The sequence below is a fragment of the Gopherus flavomarginatus genome, chromosome 25 (genome assembly GCF_025201925.1).
Source record: "Gopherus flavomarginatus isolate rGopFla2 chromosome 25, rGopFla2.mat.asm, whole genome shotgun sequence".
Lineage (NCBI taxonomy): Eukaryota > Metazoa > Chordata > Testudines > Testudinidae > Gopherus > Gopherus flavomarginatus.
In genome coordinates, this window is record NC_066641.1 from 3924626 (window position 1) to 3945793 (window position 21168).

Consider the following 21168-nt stretch of genomic DNA (forward strand, 5'->3'; position numbering starts at 1 on the left):
ATCCCCCAAGGCTCTGTACTCGGATCAGTCCTATTTAACATATTCATATATGATCTGGAAAAAAGGGTAAACAGTGAGGTGGCAAAATTTGCAGATGATACAAAACTATTCAAGATAGTTAAATCTCAGGCAGACTGGAAAGAGCTACAAAAAGATCTCTCAAAACTGGGTTACTGGGCAACAAAATGGCAGATTAAATTCAATGTTGTGTGACAGACTCAGACCAGTGGGGTACAGGAGTCTGGTAGAGGGCAAATATACTGGTCACTGGATGAGTAGCTTTCTGTTCCCTGAGTGACCAGAGCAGGGGCTGCACTAGAGTAATCAGGAACCTGCTAGAACCAATTAAGACAGACAGGCTGATTAGATCACCTGCAGCCAAACAAGGCAGGTTAATCAAGGCACCTGGGTTTAAAAAGGAGCTCACTCAGTCAGGTGAAGAGGAGCCAGAGGAGAGGAAGTGTGTATGAGGAGCTGGGAACAAGAGGCACAAGGAGCTGAGAGTGAGAGGCTATGCTGCTGGAGGACTAAGGAGTACAAGCGTTATCAGACACCAGGAGGAAGGTCCTGTGGTGAGGATAAAGAAGGTGTTTGGAGGAGGCCATGGGGAAGTAGCCCAGGGAGTTGTAGCTGTCATGCAGCTGTTACAAAAGAGGCACTATAGACAGCTGCAATCCACAGGGCCCTGCGCTGGAACCTGGAGTAGAGGGCGGGCCTGGGTTCTCCCCCAAACCTCCCAACTCCTGATCAGACACAGGAGGAGTTGATCCAGACTGTAGGGAAGATCATTGAGGTGAGAAAATCTGCCAATGAGCGCAGGAACCACCAAGGTAGAGGAGGAACTGTGTCACAGTTGATAAATGCAAAGTAATGCACATTGGAAAACCTAATCCCAACCAATGTTCCCTCTAATTTTTTCCATCCATGTGCAAAATAAATTTTGTTATGTGTACCGAGGTATGCGCCTATGCGCACCACTAGTAGAAACAAATAACTTAGATCTAATATATAATTTTTAAAAAAAGTTACCATAGGAATAATTACTCCAGCCAGGACAGGTTAGGAATTTTAGAACTCAATACTCGCATAATTAAATTTAAGCGTAAGAGAAATAAAAATTATGAAATGCATAGACCAGTCAAAACACTAAGATAACAGACTATCAAATAATAAAATTACAGAGAATATATGTGCATTACAGGAAGTACCAAGAGGTAGCAACAATACAAGTATGTGTTGGGAGGTGAGTGTGACAGAGACAGAGTGTGCGTGTGACAGACTCTATGTGTGACAAAGACTGTGTTTCTGTGACACAAACAGTGTGTGTGCTGGCTGCTGGGGAAAGCCATGCACTGTCTCTTTAAAACACTCACTGAAAGCTCTCTTGCTCTGTCCTGAGCCCTGTTGTCTCCACTCCCCAGCTCTGCAGAGATGGAGTACCTGGGCATGGGGAGGGAGAGAGAGACAGAGACTCTGGGAGCTGGCTACTGGGGAAATCTGAGAAACAGTGCCCTCACTGTCTCTTTAAGAAAGGCACTCAGCCACTCACCATTCAGAGGGCAGCAGCTAACCAACCTGATAACTGGCTCTGTGGATATGGGGAAAGCGGTGGACCTGATATATCTTGACTTTAGCAAAGATTTTGATACAGTTTCCCACAGTATTCTTGCCAGCAAGTTAAAGAAGTATGGGCTGGATGAATGGATTATAAGGTGGAAAGAAAGCTGGCTAGGTTGTCAGGCTCAATGGGTAGTGATCAATGGCTCGATGTCTAGTTGGCAGCCGGTACCAAGCGGTCGGTCCTGGGGCTAGTTTTGTTCAACATCTTTATTAATGATCTGGATGATGGGATGGATTACACCCTCAGCAAGTTTGCAGATTACACTAAGCTGGGGGGAGAGGTAGATACACTGGAAGGTAAGGATAGGGTCCAGAGCGACCTAGACAAATTAGAGGATTGGGCCAAAAGAAATCAGATGAGACTCAACAAGGACAAGTGCAGAGTCCTGCACTTAGGAAGGAAGAGTCCCATGTGTAGCTAGGGAAGGTGCAGGGGAAGCAGCCGCTTCCCCTCAGCACATTTTCCCAAAAATGGCACCTTAGTTAGGGGTTACCATGGCGCCAGCGGGCGGGTCCCACGCTTTGCTCTGAAGCTTGGCCTGCTGGAGGAGCCAGCCAAGGGTGGGGGGCGTGGAACGGCCAGAGGAAGAGCCAAGGAGGCATGGCCAGAGAGAGCCAAGGGGGACACCTTTTTTATGTTTGCTTCCCCTGCTCTTAGAACCTGGCTACGCCACTGGCTGGGGACTGACTGGCTAAGCAGAAGTTCTGCAGAAAAGGACCAGGGGTTACAGTGGACGAGAAGCTGGATATGAGTCGGGAGTTGTCATAAACAGATAGTAGGAGTTAATAGAACAGAAGTACTTTATATCTTTTGCCTGTAAAGGGTTAACAAAATCAGTGAGCCTGGCTGTCAGCTGACCAGAGGACCAATCAGGGGACAGGATACTTTCAAATCTTGAGGGAGGGAAGTTTGTGTGTGTGCTGTTAGTGTTTGGTAGTTGTTCTCTGGGGGCTCAGAGGGACCAGATGTGCAACCAGGTTTCTCTCCAATCTCTCTGATACAGGCTCTTATAAGTTCAGACTAGTGAGTACTAGGTAGATAAGGTGAGTTAGGCTTATGGTTGTTTTCTTTATTTGCAAATGTGTATTTGGCTGGGAGGAGTTCAAATTTGTATTTTGCTGAAAGGATTTTAATTTGTACTTGTATACTTAGGCTGGGAGGGTGTTCCCAGTGTCTATAGCTGAAAGACCCTGTACCTATTCCATCTTAAATTTACAAAGATAATTTTTACTGTTTTTCTTTCTTTAACTAAAAACTTTTCTTGTTTAAGAACCTGATTTTTTTTTTTATTCTGATGAGACCCCAGGGGACTGAGTCTGGATTCACCAGGGAATTGGTGGGGAGAAATGTTAATTTTCTCTCTGTGTTAGGATTACTTTCTCTCTCAGGGAGAGTCTGGGAGGGGGAGAGAGAAGGAGGGGGGAAGGTGAATTTTCCTCTGTTTTAAGATTCAAGGAGTTTGAATCACAGTGATCTTCCAGGGTAACCCAGGGAGGGGAAGCCTGGGAGAGGCAACGGTGAGGAAAGGGGTTTACTTTCCTTGTGTTAAGATCCAGAGGGACTGGGTCTTGGGGTTCCCCGGGCAAGGTTTTGGGGGGACCAGAGTGTACCAGGCACTGGATTCCTGGTTGGTGGCAGCGCTACAGGTTCTAAGCTGGTAATTGAGCTTAGAGGAATTCATGCTGGTACCCCATCTTTTGGACGCTAAGGTTCAGAGTGGGGAATTATACCATGACAGCAGTGTGCCCTTGTTGCCAAGAAGGCCAACAGCATATTGGGCTGTTTTAGTAGGAGCATTGCCAGCAGATCGAGGGACATGATCATTCCCCTCTATTCGGCACTGGTGAAGCCACATCTGTAGTATTGCGTCCAGTTTTGGTCCCCCTAGTACAGAAGGATGTGGACAAATTGGAGAGATTCCAGCGGAGGCCAACGAAACTGATTAGGGGGCTGGAGCACATGACTTATAAGGAAAGGCTCAGGGAGCTGGGCTTATTTAGTCTGCAGAAGAGAAGAGTGAGGGGGATTTGAGAGCAGCCTTCAACTACCAGAAAGAGGGGTTCCAAAAAGGACAGAGCTCAGCTGTTCTCAGTGGTGGCAGATGACAGAACAAGGAGTAATGGTTTCATCCTCCACTATTTCACTAGGAGGGTGGTGAAGCACTGGAATGGGTTCCCTAGGGAGGTGGTGGAATCTCCTTCCTCAGAGGTTTTTAAGGCCCAGCTTGACAAAGCCCTGGCTGGGATGATTTAGTTGGGGTTGGTCCTGCTTTGAGCAGGGGGCTGGAGTAGATTACCTCCTGAGGTCCCTCCCAACCCTGATATTCTATGTTTCTATGAACCCAGTCCTCCTGAGCCAGGCTGTCCCCTCTGCCCTGTTTTGCAGAGATGGGGTGAAGGGGAAGGGGGACACCATGACATCAGCACCCACCCCGCTGCTCTGCACAGCGAGCAGGAGGGTCTCGGCTCCCGGGAGCAGCTGCAGGATGGAGCAAAATGGGGGGAGAGGCACCTGAACACATGCTGCTGGCTGCTTAGCTCATTAGCTGGGTGGCACTTAATTCTCATCTCTTGCAGTTTACAGGGAACACAGATCCCAACTAAACATATAAAATGGTGGGGTCTAAATTAGCTGTTACAACTCGAGAGAGATGTTGGAGTCATTGTGGATAGTTCTCTGAAAACATCCACTCAATGTGCAGTGGCAGATCAAAAAGGCAAACAGAACATTGGGAATCATTAACACAGGGATAGATTATAAGACAGAAAATATCATATTGCCTCTATATAAATTCAAGGCATGGCCACATCTTGAATACTGTGTGCAGATGTGGTCGCCCCATCTCAAAAAAGATAGATTGGAATTGGAAGAGGTTCAGAAAAGGGAAACAACAATGATTAGGGGTATGGAACGGCTGCCATATGAGGAGAGATTAATAAGACTGGGACTTTTCATCTTAGAAAAGAGATGGCTAATGGGGGTATATGATAGAGGTCTATAAAATCATGATCAGTGTGGAGAAAGTAAATAAGGAAGTGTTATTTACTCCTCCTCATAACACAAGAACTAGGGGGTTACCAAACACAATTAATAGGCAGCAGGTTTAAAAGAAATAAAAGGAGTATTTCTTCACACAATGCAGAGTCAACCCGTGGAACTCTTTGCCAGAGGATGTTGTGAAGGCCAAGACTCTAACAAGGTTCAAAAAAGAACTAGATAAATTCATGGAGGATAGGTCCATCAATGGCTGTTGGCAGGGATGGTGTCCCTAGCCTCCGTTTGCCAGAAGCTGGGAATGGGCAACAGGGGATGGATCACTTGATGATTTCCTGTTCTGTTCATTCCCTCTGGGGCACCTGGCACTGACCACTGTCAGTAGACAGGATACTGGGCTGGATGGACCTTTGGTCTGACCCAGTCTGGCTGTTCTTATGTCACCACCCCCAGCCTGCCAGATGCAGGACCCTGAAGGATCCAGGGCCAGATTCGTCTGCACTTACACCAGCTTTACACCAATGTCACCAACATCATCACAACAGATCACAGTCCCCCTCTGGCCAGTGTAAGGAAAAACATGGAGAGGAGCCTCCTCCAGCAGCATGTCATGTACCTGCCCCCTCCCCAGTCACATTCACCTGGCCAGTAAGCTCTGTGCACAGAGCTCCGGTTCGCTTGGCATGAAGACGGAAACCGTAATATACTGGTTGTTCCTCCCGACACAGGCTGGCTTGGACCTTCCCCAGGACAGGCTTCCCGTAGGTGTATCTGTTTAGCAGAGGGGAGGGAGAAGGAGAGGGTAAGTGGGGGGAGGGAGCCAACGTGCCTGCCCATTGGGGGGTCCCTGCTGGGGTGGGGTTGGTCGTGTGGGTGGGAGTGAGAGCCCCAGGGAGCCCTGTCTGGCCATTAGCATGGGGCAGAGGGAGGCGCAGGCAGGCAAGGGGCAGGCCAGATCATGGCCTGGGGGGCAGGGGAGGGGAGCCAGGCCTAGGGCAGTACCAGCTCCTCCTTTATCGGCCCGCCAGGGCTGCTTTCATACTCACCGGCCACACACTCGCAGCAGCAGCGTCTCATCCAGCACCGTCACCACGGGGGGCAGCTCCAGGGTCACTTCGAACTTGGGCAGCACTGGGGGGCAGAGAGGGATGAGGTGAAACTGACCCGCAGCCCCGACTCGGGGGTTTCATCGCGATCCTCGGCCTTGGAGCTTGTCCCCGGGTCGTGCAGCCCCCTACCAACCTGCCAGCCGGGCGGGAAGGGGAAGGGCCTGGAAATGGAGCAGGGCTGGGAAGAGGCTGCAGGCTGCAGCAGTAGGGTTGCCTGGTGTCAGGTTTTCGACTGGAATGCCTGGTCGAAAAGGGACCCTGGTGGCTCCAGTTGGCACCACAGACCGGTCCGCTCGGCAGCGCAGTGGGGCTAAGGCAGGGTCCCTGTGTGCCGTGGCTACGTGCTGCTCCCAGAAGCAGCGACATGTCCCCACACCGACTCCTACCCATAGCGGCAGCCAGGGGGCTCCGCACACTACCCCCGACCCAAGTGCTGCCCCTCACAGCTCCCATTGGCTGGGAACCGTGGCTGCGAGCTGGAGGGGGGACATGCTGCTGCTTCCAGGAGCTGCTTGACATAAGCAACACCCGGAGCCTGCACCCCTGAGCCATCTTCTGCACCCTAACCCCACCCCAGCCCCAGCCCTGATCCCCCTCCAGCCCTCCAAACCCCTCGATCCCATCCCAGAGCACCCTCCTGCACCCCAAACCCCTCATCCCTGGCTCCACACCAGAGCCCCCACCCCCAGCTGGAGCCCTCACTGCCCCCTACACCCTAACCCCCATCCCAGCCCCAGCCCCGATCCCCCTCCGGCCCTCCAAATCCCTCGATCCCATCCCAGAGCACCCTCCTGCACCCCAAACCCCTCATCCCTGGCTCCACACCAGAGCCCCCACCCCCAGCTGGAGCCCTCACTGCCCCTACACCCTAACCCCCACCCAACCCCCGATCCCCCTCCGGCCCTCCAAACCCCTCGATCCCATCCCAGAGCACCCTCCTGCACCCCAAACCCCTCATCCCTGGCTCCACACCAGAGCCCCCACCCCCAGCTGGAGCCCTCACTGCCCCTACACCCTAACCCCCACCCAACCCCCGATCCCCCTCCGGCCCTCCAAACCCCTCGATCCCATCCCAGAGCACCCTCCTGCACCCCAAACCCCTCATCCCTGGCTCCACACCAGAGCCCCCACCCCCAGCTGGAGCCCTCACTGCCCCTACACCCTAACCCCCACCCAACCCCCGATCCCCCTCCGGCCCTCCAAACCCCTCGATCCCATCCCAGAGCACCCTCCTGCACCCCAAACCCCTCATCCCTGGCTCCACACCAGAGCCCCCACCCCCAGCTGGAGCCCTCACTGCCCCCTACACCCTAACCCCCATCCCAGCCCCAGCCCCGATCCCCCTCCGGCCCTCCAAATCCCTCGATCCCATCCCAGAGCACCCTCCTGCACCCCAAACCCCTCATCCCTGGCTCCACACCAGAGCCCCCACCCCCAGCTGGAGCCCTCACTGCCCCTACACCCTAACCCCCGGCCCCAGCCTGGAGTCCCCTCCCACACCCCGAATCCTTCATTTCTGGCCCCATGCCAGAGTCTGCACCCCCAGCCAGTGCCCTCACACCCCCTGCACTTCAATCCCCTGCCCAAGTCCAGAGCCCCCTCCCACACTCTGAAGTCCTCAGCCTCGAGCCCCCTCCTGCACCCCAAACCCCTCATCCCTGGCCCCACCCCAGAGCTCGCACCTCCTCCTGCACCCCAATCCCTGAGCCAGCTCAGTGAAAATGAGCTAGTGAGTGAGGGTGGGGAGAGTGAATGACAGAGGGAGGCAGGATGGAGGGGGCACAGGTGGGGTCTTGGGGAGGGGCAGGGAAAGGGTGTTCAGTTTTGTGTGAGTGGAAAGTTGGCAACCCCAGGCAGCAGGAGCCTTTTCAACCCCACTGACAGTAAAGCTGAAAAACGGCCCCTGTCCCCCACTGCCTGGCCCCAATGGTCAAGGGCAGGGCAGCGCCAGGGACGACATGGGCCAGAGCCAGGCTGACCATATTTCCCAAAGGGAAAATGGGACACCACGTGGGGCTGGCCTGAGCCCCCCATGCGGGGCTGGCAGCAACGCACATACGAAGTAGGGTGAGCATATTTCCCGAAGGCTGGGGCTGGCATCATTGATTGCTCACGTCCTGCCTGCCCCTGCTTGGGGCTGGCATCGCTGCTCACTCCCTCCCATGTTCCTCTGCCCCCCACAGATCAAGCTGGCAAGGGCAAATAGGACAAATGCCCACTTTTGCCAAAAAAGTCGGGTCAGTGGGACAGGGCTTAAAAAAGAAGGACTGTCCTGGCTAAAATGGGATGTATGGTCACCCGAGCTGAGGTCTGGACCAGGGGCAACGTGGACCTCAGAGCGAGGACATGCCAGGCACCATGTGATTTCAGTAGGCGTTCGACACGGTTCCGCACGGGGAGCTGTTAGTTAAATTGGAAAAGCTGGGAGTGAATATGAAAGTTGTAAGGTGGATAAGGAACTGGTTAAAGGGGAGACTCCAGAGGGTCGTATTGAAAGGTGAACTGTCGGACTGGAAGGAGGTCACCAGTGGAGTCCCTCAAGGATCGGTCTTGGGACCGATCTTATTTAACCTTTTTATTACTGACCTTGGCACAAAGAGCGGGAATGTGCTAATAAAGTTCGCGGATGACACGAAGCTGGGGGGTATTGCTAACACTGAGAAGGACAGGGATACTATTCAAGAAGATCTGAACCACCTTGTAAACTGGAGTAATAGAAATAGGATGAAATACAATAGTGAAAAGTGCAAGGTCATGCATTTAGGAATTAATAATAAGAATTTTGGATATACGTTGGGGGCGCACCAGTTGGAAGCGACGGAGGAAGAGAAGGACCTTGGGGTACTGGTTGATAGCAGGATGACTGAGTCGCCAATGTGATACGGCTGTTAAAAAAGCAAATGCGATTTTGGGATGCATCAGGCGGGGTATTTCCTGCAAGGATAAGGAGGTGTTAGTACCGTTGTATACGGCGTTGGTGAGACCCCATCTGGAATACTGTGTGCAGTTCTGGTGTCCCATGTTCAAGAAGGATGAATTCAAACTGGAACAGGTTCAGAGACGGGCTACGAGGATGATCCGAGGAATGGAAAAACTGCCTTATGAAAGGAGACTCAAAGAGCTTGGCTTGTTTAGCCTGGCCAAAAGAAGGCTGAGGGGGGATATGCTCGCCCTATATAAATATATCAAGGGGGATAACGTTAGGGAGGGAGAGGAATTATTTAAGTTTAGTACTAATGTAGCCACGAGGACGAATGGGTATAAACTGGATATTAGGAAGTTTAGACTTGAAATTAGACGAAGGTTTCTGACCATTAGGGGAGTGAAGTTCTGGAATAGCCTTCCGAGGGAAGTAGTAGGGGCAAAAGACTTTCCTGGCTTTAAGACAAAGCTTGATAAGTATATGGAGGGGATGTTATGATAGGATCGTCAATTTGGGCAATTGATCTTGAATTACCACCAGACAGGTCTGCTCAATGGTCTGCGGGGAGATGTTGCATGCGATGGGTACTGAGTTGCTGCGGAGAACTCCTTCTTGGGTGCTGGCTGGTGACTCTTGCCCACATGCTCAGGGTTTAGCTGATCGCCATATTTGGGGTCGGGAAGGAATTTTCCTCCAGGGCGGATTGGCAGGTGCCCTGGAGGTTTTTCGCCTTCCCCTGCAGCGTGGGGCACGGGTCGCTTGCTGGTGGTGTCTCTGCAGCTTGAGGTCTTCAAACCATTTTTGAGGATTTCAATAACTCGGTCCTGGGATAGGGGCTGTATAAAATTGGATGGGTGGGGTTCTGTGGCCTGCCTTGTGCAGGAGGTCAGACTAGATGATCAGATTGGTCCCTTCTGACCTATGAGTCTATGTGGGACAGAGAGCAAGGATGTGCCAGGGACCACAGGGGCCCAGTGGACATGGGCATTTCTCCTGGCTGTTCCCCTTGGGGAGCTGGTGTTCGGCTGGGACCTCGTCCCCAGCAGCCCCCCGCCAGGCAGCCTGGCCAGACAGGGCCAAATTCACCCCTGGGCTCGGCCCAGAGGAGTCGGGGGGCTGCTCCAGGGCAGTTTGTCCCTCAGGGTCTGGGCCATCCCGGGGCACTGACAGGAGCTGGCTGGGTGGCTCTGAGGCCCAGAAGCCCCAGGAGGGGAGCGTGTGTTGGAGCCGGGTGAATGTGCAATGCTGGGATGGGCCACCAGGTGGGGCGGGAATTTAGGGGGTGCCTGCTTTTTCCCTCCTGCTTGTGGAATGGGGGGTTGGCCAGCAGAGGAAAGGTGGGAGCAGGTGGTGGGGGCCCAGGGGCAGCATGTGTGGGGAAGCGGGGGGAGGGAGGCAGTTGGGGGGACAGGGGTAGGTGTCTGGGGCAAGGGTGGGGGTAGGTGGCAGCTGTTTCAAAGGAGACATCAGAATTGTTCTCTCTCACTCCCCGCAGGAGACAGAGGAGGTTTATGGAGGGGAGGATGGAGAGGGGGCTGCTGACATTTCCCTCCTGCTCCCAGCAACACCAACTCTGGGAAGGATGCGTGCGTGCGTGTGTGTGTGCGTGTGAAGAGCCACTTGTGCTCGAGGAGGATTAGAGATGGAGGTGGGGGACACGTGCCGGAGCCGTGACCTCGGTTGCTGGCCTGGGCCCCGCTGCGCACCGTATTCCTCCACGCTGAACGAGTGCCTCGTCCCCTGCGCCTCGATGGCGTACGTCCCCAGGGCTGGCTCTGCAGACAGCGGGAGGGACAGATCCACGATGCCCTGCTGCGGAGTCACATCTCGCCACTGGGCGATGCGGTTCCCGCTGGGATCCTGGCACACGGACACGCCCTGCTCAGCTGCTGCCCCCACACACGGCTTGTCCCTGGCAGCGCCCGAGTGCCTCGTGCTGCCAACGGGGGCTGGATCGACACCCGGGGGCTCAAACCCTTCTCCTCAGCCTGGAGCAGGTATCGCCAGGCAGTCGCTGGGTAAGGGGGCCCCTGCCAGCACCCCTCAGCCCTGACCTGAGGGCACCGCCCCTGCGGGGAACAGGCTCCCGAGGGACACCCCATCTCCAGCCTGGACAAAGCCCAGGGAACTCGCTGTAGGGACCATTTCCATCTCAGTGCTAGGCCTCTCTGGGTGTGTTCCCTGTCTCCTTCCCACCCAAGCAGCCTCCCCAATCCTCCATCCCTCCCCTCTGCCCCCAGAGACCCTCCCTCCCCCCTGCCCTTCCCCCTCCCCCCGCCCATCAGGCTCCCAAGGGAGCTCTCTGCTGAACTCCCCACTGGCCTGATCAAGTCACTGCCTGACCCAGAGTTCGGGGGCTGGGAACATTTGAGGTGAGCGACTCAGACAGGGATCCCAGCCAGGCTCAGACCCACCTACCTCCCGGACAGACAGCCCCAGATGCTGCAAACACAGGGTGGGGAGGACATACCCCGATGGCAGAAATGTCCCCTCCCTGCCCCCCATGCAGCCCAGCCCAGAAACGCCCTGTGCTCTGGGACCCTTTGCACGCCCACAGCAGGGCAGATGGGTCTAGGGCTGGAGTGCTGGACACTGATCACAGCCCAGACTTCTCTGGGATCCCCATGACTGAACACCCCCAAGTGCCCTCGGATGAGCCAGACAGAAAGAGGAGGCGGCTGGAGAGGCACAGACTGACCTGCATGGTCACCAGGGGCAGCTGCAAAGCAAACAAACAGGAGATGGCTGGTTAGAGCGACAGGAAACACCCATCGCTCCCCCGGGTCTGCCTGTGACCTCCCCAGGGCTGGGGTGTCTCTGGGGCTATGGGGGATCATGTGGACTGCAGCGAGGGTGACCGAGAAAGCAGGGACAGGAAGTGGAGCCCATGAGGCTGGAGCCCTCGCACCTCCCATGGGCCCCTCCTCTCCTTCCTGCGGAGGCGGGTACAGGGCAGTGGGTGGCTGGTCTGTGCGTGGAAGAGCAGGGCGAGATGCTGGGGTCTCTGCCAAGGGGCAGTCTAAGGGCCGGGAGTCTGCATTGCAGCCAATGCCTGGGCAAGGTGGCTGGGAGGGGAGCTGTCAATCTGTATTTCCACACTGGGCCTGATTCTGCCACCTCATGCAGAGCGCACAGCATGGTTAGGCTGAAAAGTGGGGGGGGGCTGGCATCCACAGCCAATCACAGACTGCACTAAAGCCAGTGGGTGCCCAGCGCCCTCATTCCAGCTCCATGTAATGTGCAATCAACTCTCTCTGCGCAGTGAAGAGACTGCAAACAGAGGCCACTGCCCAAGGCACTAGGCTCTGAAGCCCAGGGGGCTGCTCCACATGGCTGTTCTCAGCAGGCCAGCACAAGCCCTGCTACTGCAAGTCTGTTACCTGCCCTGGGAGACTCGCCCCCTGCAGCAGTGTAGACAAGGGTGGCAGCTGAGGCATTTCCAAAATACCGGAGATTCTGGTACTTCCAGGATTGGGCCTGTCCCCGCTGGCGTGACCTCACACACTCAGTGTGTGTGAGTTCACGCCAGCAGGGGCAGAGCATTGGGCTCTGCCAAATGGCGTCCCCCATCCAATACCGACACAAGCATGCACTAGATGGGGGCAAACCACCCATGAAGAGGACTGTCTGATTTCAAACCGGATGAACGGCCTGCCTGGTGTAGACAAACCTAACGTGTCCAGTGCTCCAGGGCCCTGTTACCCTGCCCCCACCCCACACAGACTGCTCTCACCTTCTGGGTACTGGGAACGAAGTCTTTGTCCAAACTGACGATTCGAAATTTCACTGGAAAGGAGCAGAGGCAGAGGCAGGAATCAGCCCTGGCTCGGTTTGAGTGAATTTCCAGCTGGGGAAGGTGCCAGCCGGACGCCCTGGGCACTGACGGCCTCTGTGAATCCACAGAATGGGCCCAGCCCGGGCAGCGCAGCGCCAGCTTCCCCCCGGTGCCCTCTGCCAATGAACCACGGCTCTGCCCTGCGTGGCTGGAGGCTGCTCGGGGAGGCGGTTCGGTGCCCCCTGCAGTGTCTGTGCCATCGGCAAAGACAGGATGAGACCCCCACTTGGTTCCATACAGGCCCCCAAACAGGCCTCAGGCTTTGGGCCTCTTCTCCCCTTGGGCTGGGTGCAGACAGGGGCCTAGAAGTGAGAGTCTCGAATCCCCCGCTAGGACCCCAGCCCGACCCCAGCGCCTGGGAGTCCTTCCGAAGGGCCTGGGGCCCCAGAAAACTCCCTCCAGCAGCTCCTGCCTCTCACCTGTCTGTCCCGGCTTGTAGACAGCCTTGTCCGTCTGCACAAAGGTCCCAGGCTGCAGCGCCCGCAGCAGCACTTTCTTCCGCTCAGAGAACTGCCAGGCATCTCCGCGGATCGAGACGTGCAGCTCTGCCACTTCCTGCTGCCCCCCGGATGGGGCAGGAACCTGCACATGGGGACCCCAGCAAGGCCACAGCGGCCGGTAATGGGCCAGTCGTGGTGCAGACCCGCTATCACGTGGGGGGGCAGTGGTGTTTGTGAGTCCTTGTACCCCCCCCCCCCCCAAACACAGGAACCCCCATCCCCAGCCTGGGGGCCCTGAATGGGAGGGAGCATGAACCTGGGGTGCTCAATGGAGCTGGAAGCCAGGGAGCTCTCTATGCCCCCTACCCCATCCCTGCTCCTTCCTGCCTGTCGCTGCTGAGGGATGGGCTCGAGTTCTGTGGCTACAGCTGCCTATTGAGTGACCAGCTCCGTGCCCACGGCCAGTCCCCTGAACCCTGCTGTGCCCGGGGCCTGAGGCTGGGCTGGGGCTGCAGACCGGGGCTGACGGGCTCTGTGCCCATGGCCAGTGCCCGGGGCCACGCTGAGCCCGGGGCTGGAGGCTGGGCTGGGGCTGCAGACCGGGGCTGACGGGCTCTGTGCCCATGGCCAGTGCCCGGGGCCGCGCTGAGCCCGGGGCTGGAGGCTGGGCTGGGGCTGCAGACCGGGGCTGACAGGCTCTGTGCTCATGGCCAGTGCCCGGGGCCGTGCTGATGGCTGCGGGCGGGGACTTACCTGGAAGCGCACGTTCTCGTGCAGACGGGGCTCCCGGACCTCTCTCTCCAGCAGGGTGATAGCACTGGACCCATCCCCCCTCTCCAGTCGGACGTTCACCCGGACGGTCTCATTGAGGTTGCTGAGATGAACTGACACCGTCCCCGTGTGCGGGTGGTAGAGCTCAGCTGGGCTCACCACCACATAGTGCCTGGGGAGGGGAAAGCACCGGGGCAGTGGGGGAGGGGACAGCCCAGAGCCTCCCCCAGGACCGGGGGTGACTCTTGATTTCTGAGTGTCCCCCCTGCTGGGACAGAGCTGGGTTCACAAATCTGGAGGCTGATTCATTTCTCTAACCACATGGCGGGAGCAGGGCAAGGCCCCCCAGCTACATCCCCTGCCCCAGCCTGCCTCCCGTGGAGCTGGAAGGGCCCAGGGGGCTCAGAGAGGGGCTCAGTCCCCGTCCATCCCCGGCCTCTCGGTCTGCCCAGAAAGGGGCAGCTAGTGGCGCTGAGAGTAAGCAGAGACCCCTGTGCATGGCAGCAGGGGCTGGTCAGCCTGGGGCTGTGCTGAGCACCTGAGCCCTTTGTGGCCAGTAACCGGCTTACATACAGCTCCACCCCCACCCCTAGCCCAGTCTGCCCCCCGGGGCCTCCGCCCGCCCTCGCAGGAACCCTTCGGCGTTTGCACCTTGGGGGCACTGCCCGTTTCTGCTGACACATTCGTTTAATGCGCTGGGATCGTCGGTAATTACTGTTCTATTGCACTGGTGCCTAAAGGCCCAGCCCGGCCTGGCCCCCTGCGCTGGGGCTGGACAGACCCACAGGCAGAGAGAGGCAGGGCTGGATTAACTGGGCCCAGCGCCAAACATATTTGTGGGCCCCTACAGGCGCTATGGAACATGGCGCGGGGGGTCGGTCCCCAGAGTGAGGGGCCAGCCAGGGGCAATGGCATGGCAGGGGTGGCTCTGCTCCACTCAGCCCAGTGCAAGGGCACCATTTACAAAGTGGCAGACACACAATGGTCTGCCCAGCCCTGTGCTGCCAGCATGCCCTATGCCATGCCACATATCCTCCCACACTGGAACACCTCCCCAAATTCCCTATGGCCAGAGCCCCCCGGACCCACTGTGCCCAGCGCTGCCCCCCCTAGACCCTGCCACAAATGTACAGCGCCCTGCACACCATCACCCCTGCCCAGCGCCCCTCTGCCCACAGACCCATGACAACTGCCCAGCACCCCACACAGAGCCCCCACTCCCTAATGCCCCAAAACCCAGATATCTTCCCTGCCCCCTCACGCACTCCAGAGACCCATTCCCTCAAGCCCTGCCTCCCGGTTGCACTCACCAGCTCTCTGGGAGGCAATTGTGTCTGCTGGGCTGAGCCGGCAGTGCAGCCAGGGCTGGTCCCGGGGCCAGGAATACTCTGTCCCCTTGGGAGTGGTGCAGCCAGGCCAGCGCCTGCCCCGGCTGGGCTCCCTCAGGACCCACTTGCTTGGAGGGAACCAGTTAACTCCCTCCCCCTCTGCATTCTCCACCTCCCGCCCCCAACTGTCCGAGCCTGGCCAGGCTTCTGCACCTGTCCCAGGTGGCTCAGCTCCAGGGAGACCGGTGAGGCCCCACAGGTGGTGGGAAGCAGAGACTGCCCAGAGCCAGAGGTGCACTGGGGTCCGGCCAAGGGGCAGAGAGAAGCTGGAGGGTGAGGCCAGGAGGTGGAGAGGAGCTCTCAGCTGACCAGTGGGCAAGCTGAAAGGAGCCAGTGGTGGGCAGTGGGGGGAGAACCAGCAGGTTGGCGGGATCTCAGGGCACAGTGCAAGCAGAGCAGGAAGAGGCCCTGTCTGAGCATGGTCTGTCTCCATGGTGCCACTGGCACCATTGTAAACCCAGCACTGAGCCAGGCTGTGGTCCAAGGAGGTGACAGACTGACGGGAGCAGGCGGCCGCAGAGGATCATCACCCCATGGTACAGGGGAGTGAGGCTCAGAGGGTCGGTGTCTGGCTGGGGGTGCACAGGGCGTCTGTGGCAGAGCCGGGCACTGACCCCAGCTCTCCTGGGCCCCAAGCCACTGCCTTAAGCAGAGCCAACCACCCCTGTCGCTGGGAGGGGCAGGACCATGGGGGCCCAGGAGGGACCCAGCCTCAGGGACTGAGCTCCCAGGGGAGAACAGACCTGTCCCGTCAGTTTCAGACCAAGCAGCCCCCTCATCGGTGCCCGCGGCTGCTTCCAACCCTCACCCCACACCGCCCACCACGTGGACAGACAAGGACAGGGCTTACGGCTCTGCAGACGTCCCAGCTGTGAGGTGCAGGAGGAGCAGCAGGCAGGTTACTGGGGCCTCCATTCCTGGGGTGCAGGCAGACAGGCAGGCACAAGGGGACACACACACGTCACCCCCTTCTGGGTCCTTCTTCCTCCCTCTCTCCCCTGCTCTGTGCTGGAGACCAGCCTGCTCTGCCCAGATACAGACTCTGGAGCCGGAGCTTCGCTTTGATCTGGGGTAAACAAGGGTCCTGTCAGGTCTCTGGCTGGGGCTGGGGACGCAGCCAGGAATATATTTACCCACCGCCCCCAGCTGCTGGATTCAAGGCTCTGACAGGTTCTTGCAGCTGGAGTCAGAGGATGCTGCCTGGCAAAGGGTCAGATGAGCCAGGAGGCCCCTTGCATTGGTCAGACGGCAGGGGGTGGGACCCCTCTGGGGGTGGATGGTGGTGCAGTAGCCTGGATGCTGAGGAAGCCCTGGCAGGAGCAGGGGGGAGGAGCTTGCTGAGAAATGAGTTCGTTAAAGTGGGTTCTGGCAGCGCCCCCCACTACTGCAATGCAAATGAGAATAACGTTGGGGTTGCTTAATACGTCGCATGAAAACCCCATTCACGATCGCTTCTAACGTTCCCGCACTGGGATAGCCGGGGATGAAATTTCCATGCTCAGGCTCTGCCTTAGGTTGAATTTTTTTTGTAATGTGGAAAATTGCCAGCACTACTATGATGGGTCTAGCGCTCTCTCTTCTTGGAGGGGGAGAGCTCAGGACACCGTTTCTTGCCCCTGAACTGGGATATTAACTGCCCCACTAGTGTCCTAGAGGAGGAGAGTAGAGAGGGAGGGACCCAGGCCCACTTTCTACTCCGGGTCCCAGCCCAGGGGCCCTAAGGATAGCGGTAAACCACGTGAACTGACGGTTCCTTTCCCTAGGCTACTTTCCTCTCCTGCCGTTCAGCTTGTGGGGGCTTCTTGCCTTCCCTCTGCACAAGCCAGGTGTCCCTTTATCTAAGGTCTTGGTCTTCTTAGCCCACTGCAGTACTTCTCCAAATTTTCCTCTGCTTCTCTCTGTGAAAGTAAAGTGAATTATATTGTAAAAATAAGAATGGATTAAAAAAAATTTGTATGTACCTTTAAGCAGAAATAATAAATGCTGAAATACAGGTGCCAGGAAAAGAAACATTAGGCATAAACAATGGTGTTAATGGCAAAACATTAACAGAAGATCAGTAATAATTAGTAAGGAAATAAGATATGCATGCCTAGCCCAGGTAAACGTATCAGATTCTGCTTCCTTTGTTATCTTGTTAAGTGCTCGCCCTTTTATCTGTATAAATAAGAGTTTGTGTCTTGCATGGTGCTCACATTATCTGGGGGTTATCAGCAGAGCGCTAGGCTAAAAAAACAGAGTGGTCTGACAAACTGAGAGTCCTGAGTGTAACTTTGACATTTTCAAATTGCTCTCTGCTCCAACTCCAATCCACTCTGGGCTGGTCTACACTGGGGGGGCGGTATCGATCTAAGATACGTAACTTCAACTATGTGAATAGCATTGTCATGGTATAATTCCCCACTCTGAACCTTAGCGTCCAAAAGATGGGGTACCAGAATGAATTCCTCTAAGCTTAATTACCAGCTTAGAACCTGTAGGGCTGCCACCAACCAGGAATCCAGTGCCTGGTACACTCTGGTCCCCCCAAAACCTTGCCCGGGGAACCCCAAGACCCAGTCCCTCTGGATCTTAACACAAGGAAAGTAAACCCCTTTCCTCACCGTTGCCTCTCCCAGGCTTCCCCTCCCTGGGTTATCCTGGAAGATCACTGTGATTCAAACTCCTTGAATCTCAAAACAGAGAGGAAAATTCACCTTTCCCCTTCCTTCTCTCTCCCCCTCCCAGACTCTCCCTGAGAGAGAAAGTAATCCTAACACAGAGAGAAATTAACCTTTCTCCCCACCAATTCCCTGGTGAATCCAGACTCAGTCCCCTGGGGTCTCATCAGAATAAAAAAACAATCAGGTTCTTAAACAAGAAAAGCTTTTAGTTAAAGAAAGAAAAACAGTAAAAATTATCTTTGTAAATTTAAGATGGAATATGTTACAGGATCTTTCAGCTATAGACACTGGGAATACCCTCCCAGCCTAAGTATACAAGTACAAATTAAAATCCTTGCAGCAAAATACAAATTTGAACTCCTTCCAGTCAAATACACATTTGCAAATAAAGAAAACAAACATAAGCCTAACTCACCTTATCTACCTAGTACTTACTATTCTGAGTACATAAGAGCCTGTATCAGGGATATTGGAGAGAAACCTGGTTGCACATCTGGTCACTCTCAGAACCCAGAGAGAACAACCACCAAACACTAACAGCACACACAAAAACTTCCCTCTCTCAAGATCTGAAAGTATCCTGTCCCCTGATTGGTCCTCTGGTCAGGTGACAGCCAGGCTCACTGAACTTGTTAACTCTTTACAGTCAAAACAGACATGAAGTACTCCTGTTCTATTAACCCTTAACTATCTGTTTATGACAACTCTATTCATCACCGGCAAGGTTGGGTTTGGAACTGCTGCCTTTGCCTACCCTTGGCTACCCCTCTGTAGCCCTACTACCTGTCCTGGCCTGGCCTTATTCTAGGCCACAGCCTGAGGCTTTCCAGGCTAGAGCCTCCCCAGCTCCTCTGCCTTTCCCTAGCTCTGCTCCATTCAGGTACCCTGTCTCTAGCTCTCTGTAGCCAGGCCCTTCTCCCTCTACAGGCAGAGGGAGACTGTTTGGCTCCTGGCTCAGAGCCTTTTTATACAGGCCAGCTGTGGCCTGATTGGGGCGTGGCCCAACTGCAGCTGCTTCCCCAATCAGTCCAGCTTTTAGAGCTGCAGCCCTCTCCAGGACTGCTTTTTAAACCCTTCAGGGCAGGAGCAGGTAACTACCCTGCTACAGGCTCCATGTCTAGTTGGCAGCTGGTATCAGGCGGAGTGCGCCAACGGTCAGTTCTGGGGCCAGTTTTGTTCAATAGCTTTATTAATGATCTGGAGGATGGCATGGACTGCATCCTCAGAAAGTTTGCCAGATGACACTATACTGGGAGGAGTGGTAGATACACTGGAGGGTAGGGATAGGATACAGAGGGTCCTAGACAAATTAGAAGTTTGGGTCAAAAGAAATCTGATGAGGTTCAACAAGAACAAGTGCAGAGTCCTGCACTTAGGACAGAAGACTTCAATGCACTGCTACAGATTAGGGACCGAATGACTAGGCAGCAGTTGTGCAGAAAAGGACCTAGGGATTACAGTGGATGAGAAGCTGGATATGAGTCAATAGTGTGCCCTTGTAGCCAAGAAGGCTAATGACAGATGACAGAACAAGGAGTAATGGTCTCAAGTTGCAGTGGGGGAGGTTTAGGGTGGTTATTAAGAAACACTATTTCACTAGGAGGGTTGTGAATGGGTTCCCTAGGGAGGTGATGGAATCTCCATCATTAGAGGTTTTTAAGGTCAGGCTTGACAAAGCCCTGGCTGGGATGATTTAGTTAGGAATTGGTCCTGCTTTGAGCAGGGGTTGGACTAGATGACCTCCTGAGGTCCCTTCCAACCCTGATAATCTATGATTCTAAGGTAGCTTTATGCTATGAAATAATTACCTGGGGTGCAAAGATCTACCAGCTGGCTGAGGGCTTTCACTCACACATGGGCACACACATGCCAACGGAGCCCCAGCTGGGCTGGGAAGAGAATTCAGTTTCCATGTTTGCCCGCACTTGAGTGGGGGGAGGGGGGGAGGAGAACTGGGTTTCCTTGTGTAATGGGCAAATCAGTTGGGTAACAGAAATACCCACTGCCCCCAGGTCACCTACACCCGGTCCATTATGAATCCCTGCAGTAGGGGTGCATTGTGCCTCATTAATGTCCCATCCAGTGCAGGGAGCAGATGGGGGCAGGAGAGGGACGTATGATCCATTGTGACTGGCTGGGTCCTACAGAGAGAGAGACAGAAGAAAACACAAGGGAGTGAGTTGGAATTAGGAAGAGGGGGAAGGGAGAGGGCTGGTCTGTCACTCCCCCCACCCCCTTGACTGCAGACACCTGCACAGTGAGGCTGCAGCCTGCTGGCCCTGGCTCGCTGCCAGCTCCAGGGATGCAGAGATCTGGCCCCAGGTCACTGCCCTTTGCTGGTTTACCCTCAAATATTTACCAGGCACCTGGGACGGTTCAAAGGTAACAGGGATTTCAGTCTGACCAGACAAACAGGGCTCTTTGGGGCTGGTAAAGCCGGGGGTGGGGTGGGAGGCCCCTGCCCGGGGAAGAGCGATTCTGGAAGGGGGTGACCATCAGGTATCAGGCCTGGGGCCCGTATCCCTTAGATAGGCGTCCATGGAGTGGCTCAGATCTCTGTCACAGCCAGTTCTGGCATCATAGAGCCCAATTCTACCCTCGGTCACAGCTGGGCATCCCAAGACAGCCCCAGCCAACGACCCAAACAGGCTCCGCTGCCCCAATGTGATCTGGGCACAGCTGTGGGAGCGTCTCGCAGAGCAGCATTCGCCCCCCAGAAATCGGAGCTGGGACCAAGCGACTGGGGACAGCTCGTCCTGCCCCAGCCCTGTCCCCGGTCAGTGCAGGGCTTTCCCAGGGCTGGACTGAAATGACTCAGGGGGATGGGTCTGCAGTGTCCCCTGCTGACCAGGCAAATGGCTCTCACGATGAGGAAATGCCTGGCGGTGCCCAGCGTGAGCCCATCACTGCTTTGGGGGTGGCAGCAGGAGGCGGCACTGTGGGAGGTTAGAGCTCAGTGAGATTTGGGCAGGAACACAAGCGCTGAAGGGGAAGAGGGGATTGTTCTGAACAGTTTATGTCAGTGGTTCTCCCTCCACCTGTGGCCTGAGGACAAATGGGGGTTGGCAAACTAGGTCTAAGGAGTCCGCGAAAGGCCGTCATTCCCACAGAACAGTGCACCAGCGCCAACTTTGATAGTTCCCGGGGGCTACTCAACACCCCCTCCCAGGTCTGGCCCCCACTCCGCCCCTTCCCCCAAACCCCCACCCCACCTCGCTTCTTCATGCCCCCACTCTGCCCCACCCCATACCTCCCTCCAACTCTTCGTGTCCCCGCTCCTCCCACCCAGCACCTCCTGCACACCTCTGAACAGCTGATCTTCATCTGGCAGGAAGTGCAGGGAGGGAGGGGGAGGAGCTGCTGGGCAGGGCCCTCTGACGGGTGAGAGGCACTTGGTGGGGGAGGGAAAAGAGCTGATCCACAG

General features: G+C 55.8%; 1 protein-coding gene across 1 annotated transcript in view; it reads right to left on the reverse strand.

Moving 5' to 3' along the window:
- Nucleotides 1–16200, reverse strand: part of LOC127040627 (alpha-2-macroglobulin-like protein 1) — a 62068-nt gene extending 45868 nt beyond the window's left edge. The window contains exons 1-8 of the mRNA XM_050935015.1: nucleotides 15932–16200; nucleotides 13676–13865; nucleotides 12902–13064; nucleotides 12381–12433; nucleotides 11346–11366; nucleotides 10354–10507; nucleotides 5662–5746; nucleotides 5257–5386 (exon numbers count right to left, since the gene is read on the reverse strand). Of these exons, the coding sequence (XP_050790972.1) occupies nucleotides 5257–5386; nucleotides 5662–5746; nucleotides 10354–10507; nucleotides 11346–11366; nucleotides 12381–12433; nucleotides 12902–13064; nucleotides 13676–13865; nucleotides 15932–15996 (861 nt within the window). The 5' untranslated portion in view covers nucleotides 15997–16200. The remainder of the gene's footprint in view (nucleotides 1–5256; nucleotides 5387–5661; nucleotides 5747–10353; nucleotides 10508–11345; nucleotides 11367–12380; nucleotides 12434–12901; nucleotides 13065–13675; nucleotides 13866–15931) is intronic.
- Between the last annotated feature and the right edge of the window lie 4968 nt (nucleotides 16201–21168).